This window comes from Apteryx mantelli, chromosome 13, assembly GCF_036417845.1.
Source record: "Apteryx mantelli isolate bAptMan1 chromosome 13, bAptMan1.hap1, whole genome shotgun sequence".
NCBI lineage: Eukaryota > Metazoa > Chordata > Aves > Apterygiformes > Apterygidae > Apteryx > Apteryx mantelli.
Genome location: NC_089990.1, coordinates 3,641,737 through 3,659,145, shown reverse-complemented (window position 1 = coordinate 3,659,145; position 17,409 = coordinate 3,641,737). Strand labels below are relative to the sequence as shown.

The following is a 17,409-nucleotide window of genomic DNA, read 5'->3' as shown; positions in this document are numbered from 1 at the left end:
TCCAGCCTGCATTAGTCTCAAGGGCTTTCAAGCATAGGCACACAGCTCTCAATCCTCAGCTGGCTCCAGGGGCTCCTTTTGTCCGGATAAACTCTGTGTGAGCAGCCAGGACTGCTGCGGGAGCTAGCAGCCAGCATGCCTCCCCAGCGTGGCCGGGGAGCTTGGACTGTCACCTCCGTCCCTCGTGCTGGGTTGTCCCGATGCCCACGGCAGCCTTTGTCCCTGGGATCTTGCATCGCGTGATGGCACCAGCATGTCTGCACTGCTTGGCAGAACCTGTGTTGTGTGTCCTTGCTGCTCAAGCTCCACCTTGGGATTCGAGTGACTTCGGGAGCATCCGAAGAGAAGTCCCTTTTGTGCCACCACAACGCCTTTGTGCCCGGGTTTCGGTAGTTTTCCATGTGGCTCGTGTGGTCGGGAAACCTCCTTTCTGAACTGTTTTATAGAGCGGGATCACCCCTTGCAGGAACAGCCCTGACCTAACATTATCTGCCCTTTGTCTGTGTGTTACCAGCTAGGGATGTGAAGGACATTCCTGTTCTCCCTGGGCAGTCGTTCACCTACAGCTGGAGGGTCACAACCGAGGACGGGCCAACACAGGCGGATCCTCGCTGCCTCACCCGTTTCTACTACAGCTCCATCGACCCGACCCGAGACACGGCCTCAGGCCTGATTGGCCCCCTCTTGATCTGCTTTAAGAAATCCATGGATCAGAGGGGAAATCAGGTGGGTCTTTCCAGGTGTGGCAGAGAGAGAGCATCTTATTTCCTCTGAGAGGCGGATGCTTTGTCACCTTAACTGCCAGACTGAAAAGCTGGAATAACTGTGGTGGGTGGAATGTTTTGGTAAAACCAAAATTGCCTGTAGTTTCTCTTCCTGCCCTCTACAACCCCATCTTCAGTCCCAATCCCCCTGCGTTCCCCATCTTCCTTCCCATGCTCCATTCTCTCCAGATGTGGACCTAACCCCTCTGAATGAGCAGTAAACCACTTCACATCCACCCAGCAGTCACGCTGGGACCTGTGGGCCTCTCTAATCAGACCAGGAATTACTCCTTCCCTCTCTGCCTTCCAGATGATGTCGGATGAGACGAGGTTGGTACTGTTTTCGGTCTTTGATGAGAATCGCAGCTGGTATCTGGCGGAGAACATCCAGCGGTTCTGCACTGACCCAGCCCATGTGGACACGCAGGACCCCCAGTTCTACATCTCCAACATGATGCACAGTGAGTGCCTGAGCCAGGGTGTCCCCACAAAAGCCTCCATCTCTGCTCCAGGGCACAGGCATCTTGAGCGCGGGTGATGAACTGAAGCCCCGCACACTTGCCCAAGCCACCCCTCACGTGCAGGGAACATGCAGCAGCGCAGCAACCGTGGGAGAGCTGAGCCCTGCTGAAATGTCTCACCCCCCCCCCTTCTCTTTTCCAGCTATTAACGGCTTTGTCTTTGACAACCTCCAACTGAACCTCTGCCTGAATGAAGTTGTGTACTGGTACGTCCTAAGCGTTGGGGCCCAGACAGATTTCCTCTCTGTCTTCTTCATGGGAAACACATTCAAACGCAACACGGTCTTTGAGGATGTGCTTACCCTTTTCCCATTTTCCGGAGAAACGGTCTTCATGAGCTTGGAAAAGCCAGGTTAGTAACACGGGCTGTTCTACAAACCTACAGGCTGGGTATCATAGGAGAGATGAGTGAGCATCTTCAGTCGTGGTGGTGCTGGGCTCTACTACCCGATCGTGTTTCAGCAGCCCTGCGAGCAAAGGATGAACAATGGATGTGGTGATGAAATGGCAAAGTGAAAGACAATGACTAAAATCCCCCCGAAGTTTAAACCAAAGAAAGGGCTTAAATTACTGTGTTTGACTTCATAGTTAGGGTGTGTTAAGGACACGTGCAGTATCAAGCTGATAAACTGATTGCAGTAACACAAGCCCCATGGGCCTCGTGCCTGTGTGCCCTTGGCTCGGAGATCGGAGGCTGAGTGGAGCAGCAGTGCTGTCCTCGCTGTGGGTTCAGCACGGCTTGTGGCTGGATTGCAGACACCGATGTGCTGGTCATGTGTCTAATCATGTCTAAGCCCTCTCTGCCACGTGGCTGTGGGTACCAGCACCCAACTGGTGATGAATCCCGACATGCCCTGTTCAGGGACTTGCTGTCAAAGACAGGAGCCTTGGCCATGGAGGGTGGCAGAAGTGCTGCTGGGGACAGCACTAGCAAGCGGCTTGCTTCTCCTGCACCCCGGAGGGCTGGGGGCACCGCAGTGCTACAGCCCGTCTCTCCCCACATACCCCGATGCTGCTGCGGGGAGGAAGCAGGGCCCTGCCCGAAGGGTAACACCGACGCCCGTCGCAGGCTGTGGCCTTGGGAAGGCTTGGGAGTGCTGCTGCTGAGCCAAGCTGACACGGTTTCTAGACAGCCTAGGCAGTTTTCTAAATCCCAGCCAAACATTTCATCCGCTTGAGCTCTGTTTTTTTGCTTGCCGATATAAACAAAGCAAGCAGCTCCGCTAGCAGGAGATGACAGCTCACTCCAGCGTCAGAGCGTGGTTATTACATCCCTCCCCATCCGCTCTTGTCACCTGCAGGAGAGGCGCTGTGGGCAGCAAACGCGTTGGCTGGGGATGTGAGCAAGAGGCTGGGTATTCGTTTCGTTTTCCCCGAGTGGGAAAGACGTGATGACTGGGTCTGGGAGAGAGCTATATTTGACAGCACAGGCATGTCTTTGGGGGTGGATGATGGTGATTACCCTGCTGCTGGGAATAAGCCTGAAGGCACTGCAGATTCTCACTGTATTAACTGGTTCTTGCCAAGCTGCTGCTGAGGCCTTGCCGGTGCACATAGCTCTCTAGCTCTGTCAGGAAACACCGACCTTGCTAACATTACTTGTCAGGAGCAGTTCTAATGTTGCCAGCAACCCTGATGTCTTGTGAGTCTGGGTGGAAGATGTTTTAGGGATTATGAAAACAGGAAATCACTAGCACGAGTTGGAGGCTGCCTTAGCATACAGGATGTGCTAGCAAGGGAATGCCGTGGGGGTGGCAACTCTCCTGATTTCCCAGTGCAACGGGCTGATGATGTCCTCTTGTCCTTTCCGGAGACAGGCATCTGGATGCTGGGGTGCCTGAACCCTGATTTCAGAGACCGAGGGATGCACGCCAAGTTCACAGTCTCTCAGTGCCAGCCTGAACAATATTTTGATGATGAGGAAGATTATGTGGATTATGAGGAAGAGGACGCCTTTGAATTACAACCCAGGGGCTTCTCTAAGAGAAAGAGGTGGCGCAGGCCATGTGTGAATAAGCAGCCAAACAATGTCACTTCTTCAAGCAGCGAGACAGAGAAGCCAAGACTGTGCTTAACAAAACCCAGCCACGGGGCCCTGCTGAGCAATGGCAGTAATTCCGATCCCCCTTCAAATGGCACATCAATATTTTCAGGAACAATCCCACATCCAGCTGATATCTCCATGTCCTCTTTGCCAGAGACAAACTATGACCCAGTGTCTTATGAATCCTTCCTGGAAGATGAAGAAGAATTATCAAAAGCCATCAGCCAGGTTCAAGGATTTGGGGCTCTCCCACCTGGAGAAAGCTCAGCAAGTGTCAGTGAAAGGGTCCACGGTACTGCGAGCTCAGAAACAGGTCAGCGATGGCTGCACCAGGCCACACCGGCGCCAGAAGATGCTCTGGCAGGAGAGAAGGTGACAAAAAGCTCAGAATTGCAGGATCCAGTAAAAGGGATGATGATCCAGTCTGCTAGTACATTACAGATGCTTGAAGCAGAACCTCAACCAACTATTCAGTCGGGAGAGCAGAAGGAGTCACGTACAATAGGCTTGTGGGAAACGATTTCTTTTGCTGCTAGCAGAGCTCCTCTTGTAGAGAACAGGAGCTCATTCCATCCGAATGACCTGGAGCACAATCCAGGGCTTCAAGGCATGTCTTCACAGAGTGCTAAAGACGAGTCACTAAAAGGGACTGATAAAGTATCCTTAAATCTATACAAGTCAAGGGAAACAATAAATACAGAACTGACCTTTAGTACCGATAGTAATTCCTCTTTCACACTGTCTAATCCTTCAGCATCTTCAGACAAAAGAGAAGACAACAGGACTTCTCAAGCTGTAGTTCAGAGTCACACTGAAGGAAGCAATAATTCTTCAAAGGAGCTAGATGCAAGGCTAGAAAAAAGACCTCCTGAAGTGGTTTCACAAGGCTTTTCTGAAGCTTTTGAAGTGGAGAATGGTTCTTTGTCAGATGTGGGACCCAGCAAATCTGTACAAGGTCAAATCTTCCCAGAGGAGAGTAACTCCTCGCTTGCAAAAAGTGCCATGGAACTAGAAGCCGGCAAATCTGCCAAAGGCACAAGCCCTCTGGAAACTGCCTTTGTGCACAGCAATGACCTTGAGCCTTCTGGTCATATCACGACAGAAGAGACAGATGAATTGATTCTGGAGGCAGTTTTTCAAGATGCTGTAGCGGCCAAGGGGTTGCCAGAGACGGACAGTCATGCCTTTCCCAAATCTGATGTCGTGGCCAATGAAACGAGGCACTCACAAAATGCTTTCTTAAAAAGCCAGGAGAGATTTAAACAGAGAGGTCCAGCGCTGAGCTTGGGTGGCCCTGATCTCAGGCACCGACAAGCCAGGTCAGTGGAGAGCGAGGAGGAGGTTCCTGTCCCAGGGACAGTGCCTCAGCCTGAGGCAGGAGGGTTGATGCGTGGTCCAGGTCTTCCAAATGCCAGTTCACCTGGCAGCAGAGAACCCCTCTCTGAGGGTAACAAAGTGGAGCAGGGTCTGTCTGGCCAGACCCCCGAGACACCACATCCTAAGGGGTGGCTGAACCCAGGCAGGGGTGACCAGAGCATCAGCGAGGGGGCTCAGCCCCATGGGAGCCCCTTCCCTGTGCTGGGAACACCAGAGAACAAGAAGGTGACTGCTGCCAGCAGCTCAGAAATGAAGGCTGTCACTGTGGCTAGAGACCCGGCCTCAAACTGGGACCCAGCCCTGCCTGGAGCGGTGGGACACACTGGGGACATGGAGAGCCCAGCTTTAGCCGAGTGGCAGCAGGGCAGAGATGCAGTCTGGAGGGCTCCTTGGAGTGAGCAGGCTCAGAACAGAAGCCTGATGGAGGAGGAGACAAACTCTGTGGAGCAGCAAGGTCAGGAAAGCCCCTGGTTCAGTCCCCAGCCTCGGCAGCTCGAGGCCGATGCTGAGAAGGACTATGCGCCTGGGCGCACATCTGGGCGAAGCCCGGCAGAAATCCCTACGAAACTGGCCTCCAAGAACTATTCCCTGTCCCCAAGTGACCCCGCTCTCAACCACAGCGCTATTGAGAAACCACACAAATATGCACAAGCCAGTTCGGATGCACGACAGGTGCTTGGAGGGGAAGACGTCCTCAGACAAGCTGGGAGGAGAGAGGGCCAGGGCCTCGGAGGTCCTGAGGAGCATGGGGAGAGCAGCAGCCCAGCTGAGAAGAGGAGCCGTGCCCCACACCACCTGGGGAGCTCGGCTCTAAACAGGACTGGTTCCAGCATCTCGAGGCCAAAGACTGACAAGCCAGACTATGATGAGTACGGTGACACAGAGCAGACCATGGAGGACTTTGACATCTACGGGGAAGAGGAGCATGACCCACGTTCCTTCCAGGGGGAGATCAGGCAGTATTTCATTGCAGCAGTCGAGGTGATGTGGGAATATGGGAATCAGAGACCCCAGCACTTCCTGAAAGCCACGTAAGTGCCACCGGCCCCTGCGCATTCCCCTAGCACTGCATGGCATGGCTCGATGTGTGAGTCGGTGGCTCCTGGCAGGTGGGATCACAGATCTGTGGGCAATGTGGCTGGTAGAAGGATGCTCCCAGAGCCATCTCTCCTCACAGAGATTTTTGTATCTCGTGACCTTGAGCTTCCTTGCAAATGGATCAGAGATCCTCCAGGGTCTGCCCGGCAGCCCTGCTTTGCTGGTGAATCAGATCTGCCCCATTCACTCCCACAAATCGCTCAGCTTTCCGGCCAGCTCAAGAGCTGTCCCTGGGCACCCATGAGCATGGTCTGGTGGCTCCTGCCTGGACCATGCAGTCAAGGCTTTGAGGGAGCCCACGTGTTTAGGCTATCATTGATGACTCAGAAGTGCTCCTGGAGGAGGAAGCAGGCCTGGAGCTGTGCGGGACACTGGGGTGCAGACTTTGCATGGGCGCACGTGGCTGCACCCGGGGTCCCACACCAGCCCTGCCACGGCTGCCCTCCCTCAAGGGGACTGCCCCAACCTGCATAACCACCCTCATCCCTGCAGGGACCCCTTGGGCGGCAGGAGGAAGCCTTTCCGGCAGTACCGCAAGGTGGTTTTCCGAGAGTACTTGGACAACTCCTTCACTCAGCCGCTGATGCGCGGAGAGCTGGATGAGCACTTGGGCATCCTTGGGCCGTACATCAGGGCAGAAGTTGAAGATGTCATCATGGTGAATTGAAAGTTCTCGTTCCCTACAAACCCTGAAATTTCCCCCCCCCCCTTCCCCCCTGCCTCTGGTAGGCCTGTGGGCTCTGTGGTTCCTGTGGATTCATCCCGAGGGCTTGAGGGGCAGAAGCTGCCCTGCTGGCACCCTGTGTGGCACACGGATGGCACCAGATCAGAGGCAGGGCCTCCATTCTGAGGAACCTCAGCAGCTGGAGAAATGGGCCAACAGGAACCTCGAGGTGTTACAGCAAAGGCAGCTGCAAAGTCCTGTGCTTGAGACAGACCCGCTCCCTGCAGCAGCAAAGCCCGGACAGCTCCTGGGCTCTGCCACCTTTTGGGTAAAGAAATTGTGAAATGGGGATTGAGCCAAACAGGGTTCAGCACAGCTCCTTCAGGATCCCTGCGTGAGAGCAGGCTCTGGGTTCACTCACCATCAAAGGTCCTTCAGCATCAACCCAAGGACCAGGTGAAGGGCCCCTGACCAGGCTCAGGACTCCTATACCTGGAGAAGTTGCCCAGCTTTCACTGAAATCTTCCCCAGGATGGATTCAGCACCTTTGGGCTGCGGAGAGAATTCATGTAGCTGACCTTGGCTCAGCTCTGCTGGGCTCCCATTAAGCCAGGGGAGAGCCTCATCCTGCTGACATGTCTGGGATGCGCTTTCCTCCGAGGATCACACTGCAGACCCAGACTGGGGTTCAGCAGTGGTTGGCTGAGGCATGGGGCCCATCTGCGGGTCTGGGCACCGGGGACACGGCTGCCTTCTTCCCACCAGCTGGCTGGGACTGGATCCGAGCCCTGCTCTGTGGACCAGGGCTCTCTAAGAGCTGTGCGTAGCCCTGTCCGACGCTCCTTCAGCTTCACTTTCCCTTCGGCACAGGTTACGTTCAAGAATCTGGCCTCACGGCCCTTCTCCTTCCACTCCACGCTGCAAGCCTACGAGGAGACGCACGGTGCGACGCAGGGCCAGGAGGCAGTGCAGCCTGGCGAGCTCCGGCAGTACTCCTGGAAAGTCCTGCCCCAGATGGCACCCACCAGCCAGGAGTTTGACTGCAAGGCCTGGGCTTACTTCTCCAGCATGGACCTGGTGGGTGGGAACCTGTGGCACGGGGCAGTCCTGGGTAGACTGAACATCTCGCAGCACGCCTGGGGCTCTGGCTGTGGGGGGGTCAAGGCTTTTCCTATGGTGGTGTGCTCAAAGCAGCCCTTGGCAGCGTGGATTCTCAGCTGTCTAATACAGTGATGAAGTTACGTTGCTGCTTTCCCTTCCCTTCCCCATTTGTGTTTCTTCCCTTTCCCTAGTTGCAAATTTTTGTGAGACTTGTAGGAAATGCCCATTCTTGAATCCATTTCCCCTCTGCCAAACCTGGTTGAATTTGGCCCTTGGATTCCAATATTAGTAGGGCAGGCACTGTTGGACAGTTGGACAGATGCACAGACGCCACTTCCTCTGAAAGCAGGTGAAAACACCGTGCAGCCCTTATTAGCTGGGGACAGAGGGGGGATCCCCCAGTGAAGCCCGGTATGTCCCTGCCACCCCGCTCAGGCCAGGCCCTGTACACAGGACAGTTGCGGTGGGAACCAGGACTCCACCACTTTCCCCAGCGCTACGCCAGCTCGCTGGCATCAGCACTACCTCCCCCTCTGAGGCAAACCTGTCTTTTCCCGGCTTCCCGGCAGGAGAAGGATCTTCACTCTGGCCTCATTGGGCCACTGATCATCTGCCGCCATGGGGTGCTGAGCTTCGTTTTCAGGCGGCAGCTGGCTGTGCAGGAGTTCTCCCTGCTCTTCACCATCTTTGACGAGACCAAAAGCTGGTACTTCCAGGAGAACATGGAGAGGAACTGCCGCCCACCTTGCCGCATCCAGCAGGACAACCCTGACTTTAAGAGAAACCATTCCTTCCATGGTGAGGACCTTTCCCCTTTCCCTCCCATCCCAGGATCTGTGCTAGGCTGGGAAAGCAGCTGGTCAGCTCCTGTCAGGGACCCTGAGTGGTCCCATGAGCTGGCTCTTCCTGACCACTGCCTTCTGTCTAGCCATCAACGGCTACGTGAGGGACACGCTGCCCGGGCTGATGATGGCTCAGCAGCAGCGGGTCCGATGGCATCTCCTGAACATGGGCAGCACGGAGGATATCCACTCCGTCCATTTCCATGGGCAGCTGTTCAGCGTCAGGACTAACCAGGAGTATCGCATGGGAGTCTACAACCTCTATCCCGGTGAGCCGCGGCGTGGGAACTGGGCATTTACCGTGCACACCCTGGCTGTGGTGGCTTCATGCCCGTGCCCGTTAGAATGCGCCAAGCCTGGCGAGGCAGAGCTAGGATGGGGAAGTGGACCTGGAATAGTCTAGCTCTGTGCTTGCACAGCGCTTGGCACCACGGCATCCCATCACGGCTCTTTTGCTCTGCCCTCCGTTCTCGGCCAGGTGTCTTTGGGACGGTGGAGATGTGGCCCTCGCACGCCGGGATCTGGCGGGTGGAGTGCAAAGTGGGAGAGCACCAGCAAGCCGGGATGAGCGCCCTCTTCCTCGTGTACAACCTGAGTGAGTGACGCCGTCGGTGCCCCGCTTGCTGGCTCAGCCTTGGCCAGGGAGCGGTGGCCGAGGGGACGGGGGCAGAGGGGCTGGAGCGCCACGACGCGGCACGTTTTCGAGAGGCGCTCAGGCTCCCCCGTCACCCCGGGCTCTCGGGGTTTCCCCTGGGAAACCTTTTACTCTGCTCATTCCAAAATCGACACATTTCTCCCTCACTTTGACTAAACGTTGGGGGAAACGGTTTGTGAGACTAATATTTTACCTCGCGCAGTGACAGGCTCTCTCCTCTTCCTAAAGGAGACTTAAATGTCAGCCAGAAAATATTTCCAGAAGTTAAAAATCTGTTTAAGATTTCAAATCCACGTTTTCCCCAGAAGTGTTTGCCGTATGGCAATGATGCCAAGACGTGGCTTCTCTGAAAATAATAGTTACCATGAGAGAGAAACAGCCCAGCGCTCAGCAGACCAGAAGAGACATTGAAAGATGGGGGTGTCAGGCAGGCTTTCCTTTAACGACGTGATATTTGTTTTTAAAAGATGCTGCCTAGCAGCAAACAGGCCCAGGAGCAAGACATGGGTATAGGAGACACTTGTCAGCATAGCTGGGAGATGAGGACATAGGGATGGGAGATCAGGGTCATGGGGACAGGAGGGTGCAGCACCAGCCTGGCGAGAGGCTGCTGCGGCTGAGGCCGGGAACCCTCTGCTGCTGGTGCTGGGGTCACGAGCCAGGACTTAGAGCACCCCTAAAATGCAGGGATGGATGGGGAGGCATCTGAAACCCACTGCGTGGTGCAAGGCAAACAGGCCTGGGGGGTTTGGGGGGAGCTTGAGACACCTTCCCTGAGCCTGCAGGCTGCTCGCCAGCTTAGGCTTTTCTTTTGAAAGCCTCGTTATCTAACGAACTCTCCCTGGTTTTCCCCTTCCCTCTCCCGTTTGGCTGCAGATTGCCAGAGTGCCCTTGGCTTGGCCTCTGGCCACATTGCAGACTCTCAGATCACGGCGTCGGGGCAGTATGGTGAGTACGGGGGTGCTGCGGCAAGGAAGAAGGCTAAGCTTGGGGCAAGTTCAGCCAACGCAACTCAAGTGATTTCCCTCGCCAAAGCCCTATCACACTGGGATCCCCGGGACGGTCATTCTCCCATCCATGCCCATCTCAGGATCCCCCTTGGGACCTGGAGGTGCCTTCCCACTTGCCTGGTCCATCGTGTCAGGGCCCTACACGTGGCTACTAACCCCTAGGAGAGCGGCGATCCTCAGGCCCTGTCGTTGGGTGTGAATGCCTTGGCTCCCGCTCCTCTGTGGATGAATTTCTCACCGCCTTGGGCCAGGCAGCGCCAGGGAGCGAGCTGGGGCCAGCAGCACTCTCTTATCTCCCCCGTGTGCTCTCCTCGTAGGGCAGTGGGCCCCTCGCTTGGCCAGGCTGGATAACACTGGCTCCATCAACGCTTGGAGCACTGACCGCAGCAACGCCTGGATCCAGGTAAGAGCTGTGGCTGTGGCTGGAGGCACTGCTGGGGGTGTAGCGAGGGCATGCCTGCAGCCGACGGGCTGTGCGGAAGGACCGGACACATGGCTGGCATTTCCCCAGCGAAGTCCTGCTGTTTCCCTGCTCTCCCTTCAGGGAATGGGGCTTTGCTGTTACTAGTTAAGATCCTAATGACAGTCAGTCTGGCCATCATTGGGCCAGCCTGACCAACGGACCCATCCTCAGCGCAGCAGAGGAATCGCCTCAACGGTCCGGTTGCAGCAGAGGAGTGTGCAAAGATTCCCCAAAGGACAAGAGAGAATAGCTCATCTCTAAGAAAGAGCTCTCCCCTGTCCTCTCTCAGCTACTGGTTGACTTGTGCCTTTATAAATGACTATTTTGACTAGTTTCATAACCTGTGCTCAGTTATATTATGAGGAAGTGAGTTCTACGCATTTACGATGCACTGCCTGAATATGGGTTGCGTTTTCCTTCAGAAACGAATCCCCGTGTCTTGTTCTCAGGTGGACCTTTTGCATCTCATGATCATTCACGGCATAAAAACCCAAGGGGCTCGACAAAAGTTCTCCAGTCTCTACATCTCCCAGTTTGTCGTCTTCTACAGCCTTGATGGGCAAAGGTGGAGGAGATACAAGGGGAACTCTACCAGCACCCAGATGGTGAGATGAACAGGCCTTGAGAAAGATGGTGTCTTCCCAAAATGGGGTCTCTTGGGGTGATTAGCACTGGGAAGCTCTGTACACAGGGTTTAGATCTCCCTGAGCCCTAGAGATGTTCAAGTAGGGCAGAAGGAGAAAGCATTCACTGCTGGGATGACTGAATTGTAGCTCACAGATCTGCAAGGGGCTTCCTGTCTGTGTCTGTCTGTCTCATTTTGAATTAACTGACTTCTTTCCATGATCACATGTGGCTGTGAGATACACCACTTAACAATATGATGCATATTATTTAGAGCTAGAGAAAAGATTTTGCCTGAATATCTTTTTTGACCCCAAATGCAAATTTGGCTCTCTAAAAACACTGTGCAGATTCAAATGATTTGGGGGATTTCTACTCATCGGAAAAACCCACAACCCTGAATACACATAAACTGATCATTTCGACAGGAGAAGAAAAGAACCATAAAAGTCTAAAAAGCCTCCACCAACTGTGGTCAAAACATTTCCCAGGTTCAAAAGTCCCAGGATGGATACCTTTTTATTTTTTGGTTTGGTGAAAATTTAAAAAATGTTAATTTGGGTGGACCCTACGTTTCTCCCCTTCCTGTTTCTTAGTGGTTCACCCTGATTTGGTCCACTCACATTTCGTTGGTTTGAATTGCAGCTGAGGTAATTTCCCAGAGCTGTTGTTCTCTTGTAAAGATGATAGCAAGATATAGAAGTGTCAAACTAAAGTGACCTTATCCCTGCTAGTCCTTGTCCTGTACAGGTCTCTTTCTACTGGTGCAACAGTCCCTTCTCTCCCTTTCCCTTCAGCTCTTCTTTGCAAACGTGGATGCTACTGGAGTGAAAGAAAATCGCTTCAACCCTCCGATCATAGCCCGGTACATCCGCATTAACCCCACTCACTACAGCATCCGGACCACGCTGCGCATGGAGCTCATCGGCTGCGATCTGAACAGTACGTCCCACCCAGAGGGACCTCCTGATGCCAAGCACCATGCCTGAGCCACGCGTTTCATGACTCCTCAGCACAAGATTGGCTTTGGAGGGGCAAGGAGGAGGCTGGAGATGGGAGCAAGATGTTGGAGGAGCAATGCTGGAAAATCTCGTTATGGGCTTAGAGATACCAACATCACAGCTTTGCGTGGCTGAGAGCTCCTCTCCTAAACCACTGGAAGCCTCCAGCAGCAGCTAAGCTGGGAAAGGGCATCCACCAGGACAGAGCTGGCTCCCCTGGGGTGGCTGGAGTGTTGCTGGCTCAGTCTGGGGGAGGAGGGAACAAGCTGGGGCAGATGTTATTGGCTTTTCCTCTGCTTTCACCACTCCAAGGCATGACTCCTCTGGCCTGTGGCATGGCCCAGAGCAGCGGTGCTTTGGGCTCTTTTATTCAGCTTTCCACAGCAGAAGGGTCGGACACTCCAGCAGCTACAAGCTGCAGCGGCCGTGCTTTGCTCTGCACAACACGTCTGCCAGCGGGCTCCGAGGCAGCCGAGAACAGCCTGTGCGCACACACGCACGTGCATACCCGATCACGTGTGTGCAACGTGTCTCCCTGCCGTATCCTTTGCCTGGAGACATGTCCAGGTTCTCCATATGTCCTGGCAGATGCACAAATTCTTCAAATACCTCCAAGATAAAATCTCCAAGGAGGAAAGAAGCTGGGACTAGTGGCAGGTGTAGTTTGGTACCCCCCAGCCAGACCCGTGCTGGAGACGAGAGCCCTGAGCAGCGCAGGGACCATGAGACTGCAGCAAGGCACAGGAGATTCTGTTACCAGGGAAAGTGCATGCAGGGCAGCCGGCCCGTGGGCCACCCAGCCAGAGGAGTGGGCGACCAGGATGCATCTCCCTGACGGGTCTGCTGTCCTCTCTGACAAGCATCGCTCCGCTCTCTTCCAGGCTGCTCCATGCCCCTTGGAATGGAGAACGGAGGGATCCCCAACCAGCGCATCTCAGCATCCTCCTACATCTCCACTGTCCTCTCCAGCTGGTCGCCCTCCCAGGCCCGCCTGAACCGGCAAGGGAGGACCAACGCATGGAGGCCAAAGGTAGCCCACGCAAGGAGAACCCTGGGCAGGCAGCCGGGGCACGGGCAGGCCGGCAGGGTGCCAGCGGGCAGGCTCGACCCTCTCAGCCTCTCCTGCCAGGGTCAGCAGTCCAGCAATTGCCCAGTAGGCAAGGGAGGACCTGTCGGCAGGGCTTCCACGGCCCTTGGTGCTGGGCTCTGGGCCACAATTCATACCCAGGGAGGGCCAGGGGCTGGGATGAAGCCCTGCCCCGGAACTGGCTGTCCGGTTTTGCCGTTGGCATGCTCCCTGGCAGGGCCTAGGGATGGCTATGGATGGGCAGGCTCAGGGACGATATGGGCCAGGGCTATTCTCAGTGGACGAGGTGGTCCTGGGCTATGTGGGGAGCGCGTACAGCAGCAAGCACTGTGCAGGCTGCCAGCATACAGGGAGGAGAGTTGTCATGCTGATAGCACCCAGCAGCTCAAACAGGACACCGGACGGGGCAGGTGGAACCCAGGACTGCGCAGGTCCAGCTTGGCTTCAGCGGCATTGAGCGTGCCCTTCTTGTTGCTCCTGGTGGGGCTGCCAAAGGTTTAAAGGCAGTCTGTCCTCCCCCCAGACCAACAGCCCCAGCGAGTGGCTGCAGGTGGACTTCGAAGTAACCAAGAAGGTGACCGCAATCATAACCCAAGGCGCCAAGGCTGTCTTCACCAACATGTTTGTGAAGGAGTTTGCTGTCTCCAGCAGCCAGAACGGCGTGCACTGGAGCCCAGTCCTGCAGGACGGCAAAGAGAAGGTAGGCAGAGCCGCCCCACGGCCGGAGGCAGCCCACGGTCACCCTGCCTTCCCTCGCAGCAGCCCCCGGGCTGCAAGCACGGCCCTTTGCAGCAAGCGTGCTTGCGGGTTTTTTGCAAGAGCGGTGAGCTGGACTGGGCTCTTTTCTCCCCAAAGCCCTCCTGAGAGGTGTTTGTCTGGGTTGCTCTTGTTCCCGAGGCATGGATGCCCTGCGGCTCTCGTTGCACCAGAGCTCAGCAGAGGAGAGAGCGCTACTGATTTCTCTCTCCCTTCCAGATTTTTAAGGCAAACCAAGATCACACTGGCGCAGTGATGAACACCCTGGAGCCCCCCCTTTTTGCCCGCTACGTGAGGATACACCCCCGCCGGTGGCACAACTACATCGCCCTGCGGACAGAGTTCCTTGGCTGTGACACACAGCAAGAGTACTGACGGCTGCGGGACCAGGCATGGACACCACCGGCCCAAGGACCCGCGTCCAGCCACACGCTGAACTCACACCGGGGCCAGGGCCACCGCTGCGAGCAGCCCCGCGAGGACGCCCTTGCTGCACAGGTCCACCAGGCGCTGGTGGCATCAGCACAGTTTCCTCCCTTTCCACCGGCTCCGGCCATGCTGATGGCTCCCGCTGCCAGGAAGGAGAAGGCCTGCAGAGCTGTCGGGGCGGGCAGCAGGTTATCGGTCTCTTTCTGTCCGTCATACACCACCTGCCATATAGTCAGATGCGATGCTGAAGAATTAAACAGTAATTTTCCAGTATCTCTTTCTCTCTGCATTTTCTCCTCTTCTCCAGCTTTGAAGTCCCCGGGGGCTCGGAATCAGCATTACCAGCAGCTAATAATTAATTAGCCCCAGAGATTCTCGGCATTATTTTCCACGAGCGCCTCGCGCCCGGGCACAGCCCTGGAGGAGGGTGCAGCAGAGATAAGGGCCGGGGGAGGAGGCCCTGCTCTCATCCCCAGGGCACATTTCACAACCGGCGGGGATTTGCCCGGTTTGCCTGGAGGCAGCAGTTGCTCGGGCTGACTCAGCACTGGGCTTTGGCCCTCCGCTTCCCTTTAATCTCCTTCCCGTAGCGCTCTTGCTGTCAGGGCCTGATGTCACCACTTCTGCTTTCCGTGGCTGCCTCGAGCAAAGCCCTTTCTGCTCGTTCACCAGAGGACTTCTGTTGATCCTGGTGCCTCCTGGGGCTCCGGTGGGATTTTGCCCTCTGGAGGAGCTGCCAGCTTGCTGGGAAATGCAGCAGTTCCTGCCTTGGACGGCTGCTGGACACCCCTCTCCTCGATGCTAGCAATGTGCCACAGGGGGCTGGAGAACGTAGGAAGATCCTGGCAAGACGGTGTCATCTGGAGAGCTGGTCACCCGCCTCAGGATGCAACCGTCCCCTATTCCCACCCTTGCGAGCAATAAAGGTGACAGCACCGCTCTGCCCCTGGCGCTGAATCTGTCCCTGCAGGCCAGCAAAGAGCTTTTGATTGCTCCCTTTTGCAGCATTTTCTCGGGGGGGGGGGGGGTGAGGACCCCAAAGGGCCACCCAAGCCCCAGCAGGGCCCGCAGCCAGGCTGGCAGGATCTCAGGGCGGGTGCTGGATACCCCAGCCCCTCTCTGAAGGACTTCACGGGCTGGCGTCACCTTCCCAGCCGTGCACGCTCCAGCCGCCAGAACGGTGCGCAGCCTCACCCGGGCGGAGGTTTCTGCTCTCCCCCCTGCACCCTCCACCCGCAACGGGCACAGGGGGGGGGTCGGGGACGTATTCCCTCCCAGGAACAGGGAGACCCCTGGCACAGGGAGGCCACAGGGCTTCTGCCCTCCCCTCCGCCAAGGGGAGCAGGAGCATCGTGCTGGGTGTGGGGAACCTCCCGGAGTAACAGGGACCTCCCGGAGCAACAGCGACCTCAGAAAGCCCCGGAGCTCCTTGCGGGCTCCAGAACCAGGGTGTTCCCAAGGACCCGTGTCGGGGGAGAGCGTGTCCCCTCTGGGGCAGCCGTGGGTTGGCCGCTGGCAAGTTGGAGCCTGCGTCACCTTCCAGAGGCTCCTGAGCCCTGTCTCCCCCGTGCTGTGAGTCCCGGGGGGGGGGGTGACTGGGACTAGAAGCGTTTGGGTATATCTGAGCCACTTGGTTTCCACACTGTCAGTTTGGTCTCAAACTGTGACAACCTCGCGCAAGGTACGTGACAAGGCTTCCAGCACTTCTGGAGAACAAGGATGCTCTCAGAGGAAAGCAAAGCCATGCTTGAAACTGGACTTCCCTGCTCTTGGCCAGGCTGCCGAGCTCCTGGTGGTTGTGAGCTGGGTGCAGGAGAAGCAGCCATTTCCAGACTGCGCAGCCGGACTCGGAGCCCCGCAGAAGCAGGACAGTGGACACGCAGCATCCACTGGCCCCAGGGGACCCACTTGGAGAGCTCAGCCTGGCCACGTGCCCCCTCCTGCCACCCTTGGGTGCTCTTGGCAGGGGACTGCGGCGTGCACAGATGCTCCCCTCCGCAGCCTCTGTCAGGAGGAAGCACACGGCAGATCAACCCAGCGGCGTGGCCCCGCAGGGATCCCGCACCCGGCGGAGATCAGCAGCTGATGTCTCAGATGAAGCAGGGCTGAAAACCTCATGCAACCTCCTGGCTCCGCATTGCTGTACAAGGAGCCTTTGCCGTGGCCCTGGCAGTGATTACGCTACAGCCCCAAGCAGGAGATGCAATTACCCTTTGGCTTAATTGCATTCTGACAATAACCAGGAGCAGATGTGAGGGGAGACTGCCTGGTGTGAGCTGGCCTGAAGAGAGGAAGCTGGGGCCACAAGCTTCTCAACAGGAACTGTCCCCGCCTAGGGCAGGGCAGGTCCACAAATACCCTGCCACTGGAATGGTGCCTTGGAGCTCCCAAACTCGGTGAAAGGTCTCATCTTCAGGCTGGGAGGACAAAACCTGCCATCTCGGGCCCTTCTCAAGGCGACCCTCCTCTGCTCCGAGACAACTACATCTCCCCTGAGCACAGTGGCCAGTCCTGCATGAGGACAGCTGGCTGCAGCCTGTGGACCACCAGTGCAGAAGAGCATCCCCAGAGGGTGGAGGGGACAGCAGGGAGAGCAGAGACCTCTGCTCAGCCGCAAGCATCAGCCGGGTTGTGGCCAGAGAGCAGCAAACACTCCAGCGAGGAGCTGGCCCAGATCGCTGTGCTGAGGCCCTTGGTTGAGGGCAGGCAGCTGCATCCTCTGCTCTCATGGCCTTTACTACCACTGCAGGCCAGCGTGGGCCTGGCCAGCTGAAGCTTAAATACTTGTTGGGGTGAGGGGAATGATGGGGACTGGTCAAGAGCAGGGGGTTTTGGCATGCAGGATTGGTTAGGACCATGAGCCCTTCCAGGGGTTGGCTCAGATGCAGGCATAGTCACGCAGGGCTGGCTGCTCTGTGTGGTCCTCGCTGCCTTGTTTCCCAGGGCCGATACCCGGCTTTGCCTGGTGAGGCA

General features: G+C 56.5%; 1 protein-coding gene across 1 annotated transcript in view; it reads left to right on the top strand.

The window, feature by feature from the left end:
- The window catches only part of F8 (coagulation factor VIII), a 28,149-nt gene extending 13,451 nt beyond the window's left edge, over positions 1–14,698 (top strand). The window contains exons 11-26 of the mRNA XM_067304069.1: positions 515–726; positions 1,075–1,225; positions 1,428–1,637; positions 3,103–5,737; positions 6,297–6,462; positions 7,339–7,545; positions 8,139–8,367; positions 8,498–8,680; positions 8,890–9,006; positions 9,943–10,014; positions 10,394–10,479; positions 10,989–11,144; positions 11,961–12,105; positions 13,046–13,194; positions 13,775–13,951; positions 14,227–14,698. Of these exons, the coding sequence (XP_067160170.1) occupies positions 515–726; positions 1,075–1,225; positions 1,428–1,637; positions 3,103–5,737; positions 6,297–6,462; positions 7,339–7,545; positions 8,139–8,367; positions 8,498–8,680; positions 8,890–9,006; positions 9,943–10,014; positions 10,394–10,479; positions 10,989–11,144; positions 11,961–12,105; positions 13,046–13,194; positions 13,775–13,951; positions 14,227–14,382 (5,051 nt within the window). The 3' untranslated portion in view covers positions 14,383–14,698. The remainder of the gene's footprint in view (positions 1–514; positions 727–1,074; positions 1,226–1,427; positions 1,638–3,102; positions 5,738–6,296; positions 6,463–7,338; positions 7,546–8,138; positions 8,368–8,497; positions 8,681–8,889; positions 9,007–9,942; positions 10,015–10,393; positions 10,480–10,988; positions 11,145–11,960; positions 12,106–13,045; positions 13,195–13,774; positions 13,952–14,226) is intronic.
- The last annotated feature ends 2,711 nt before the right edge of the window (positions 14,699–17,409 follow it).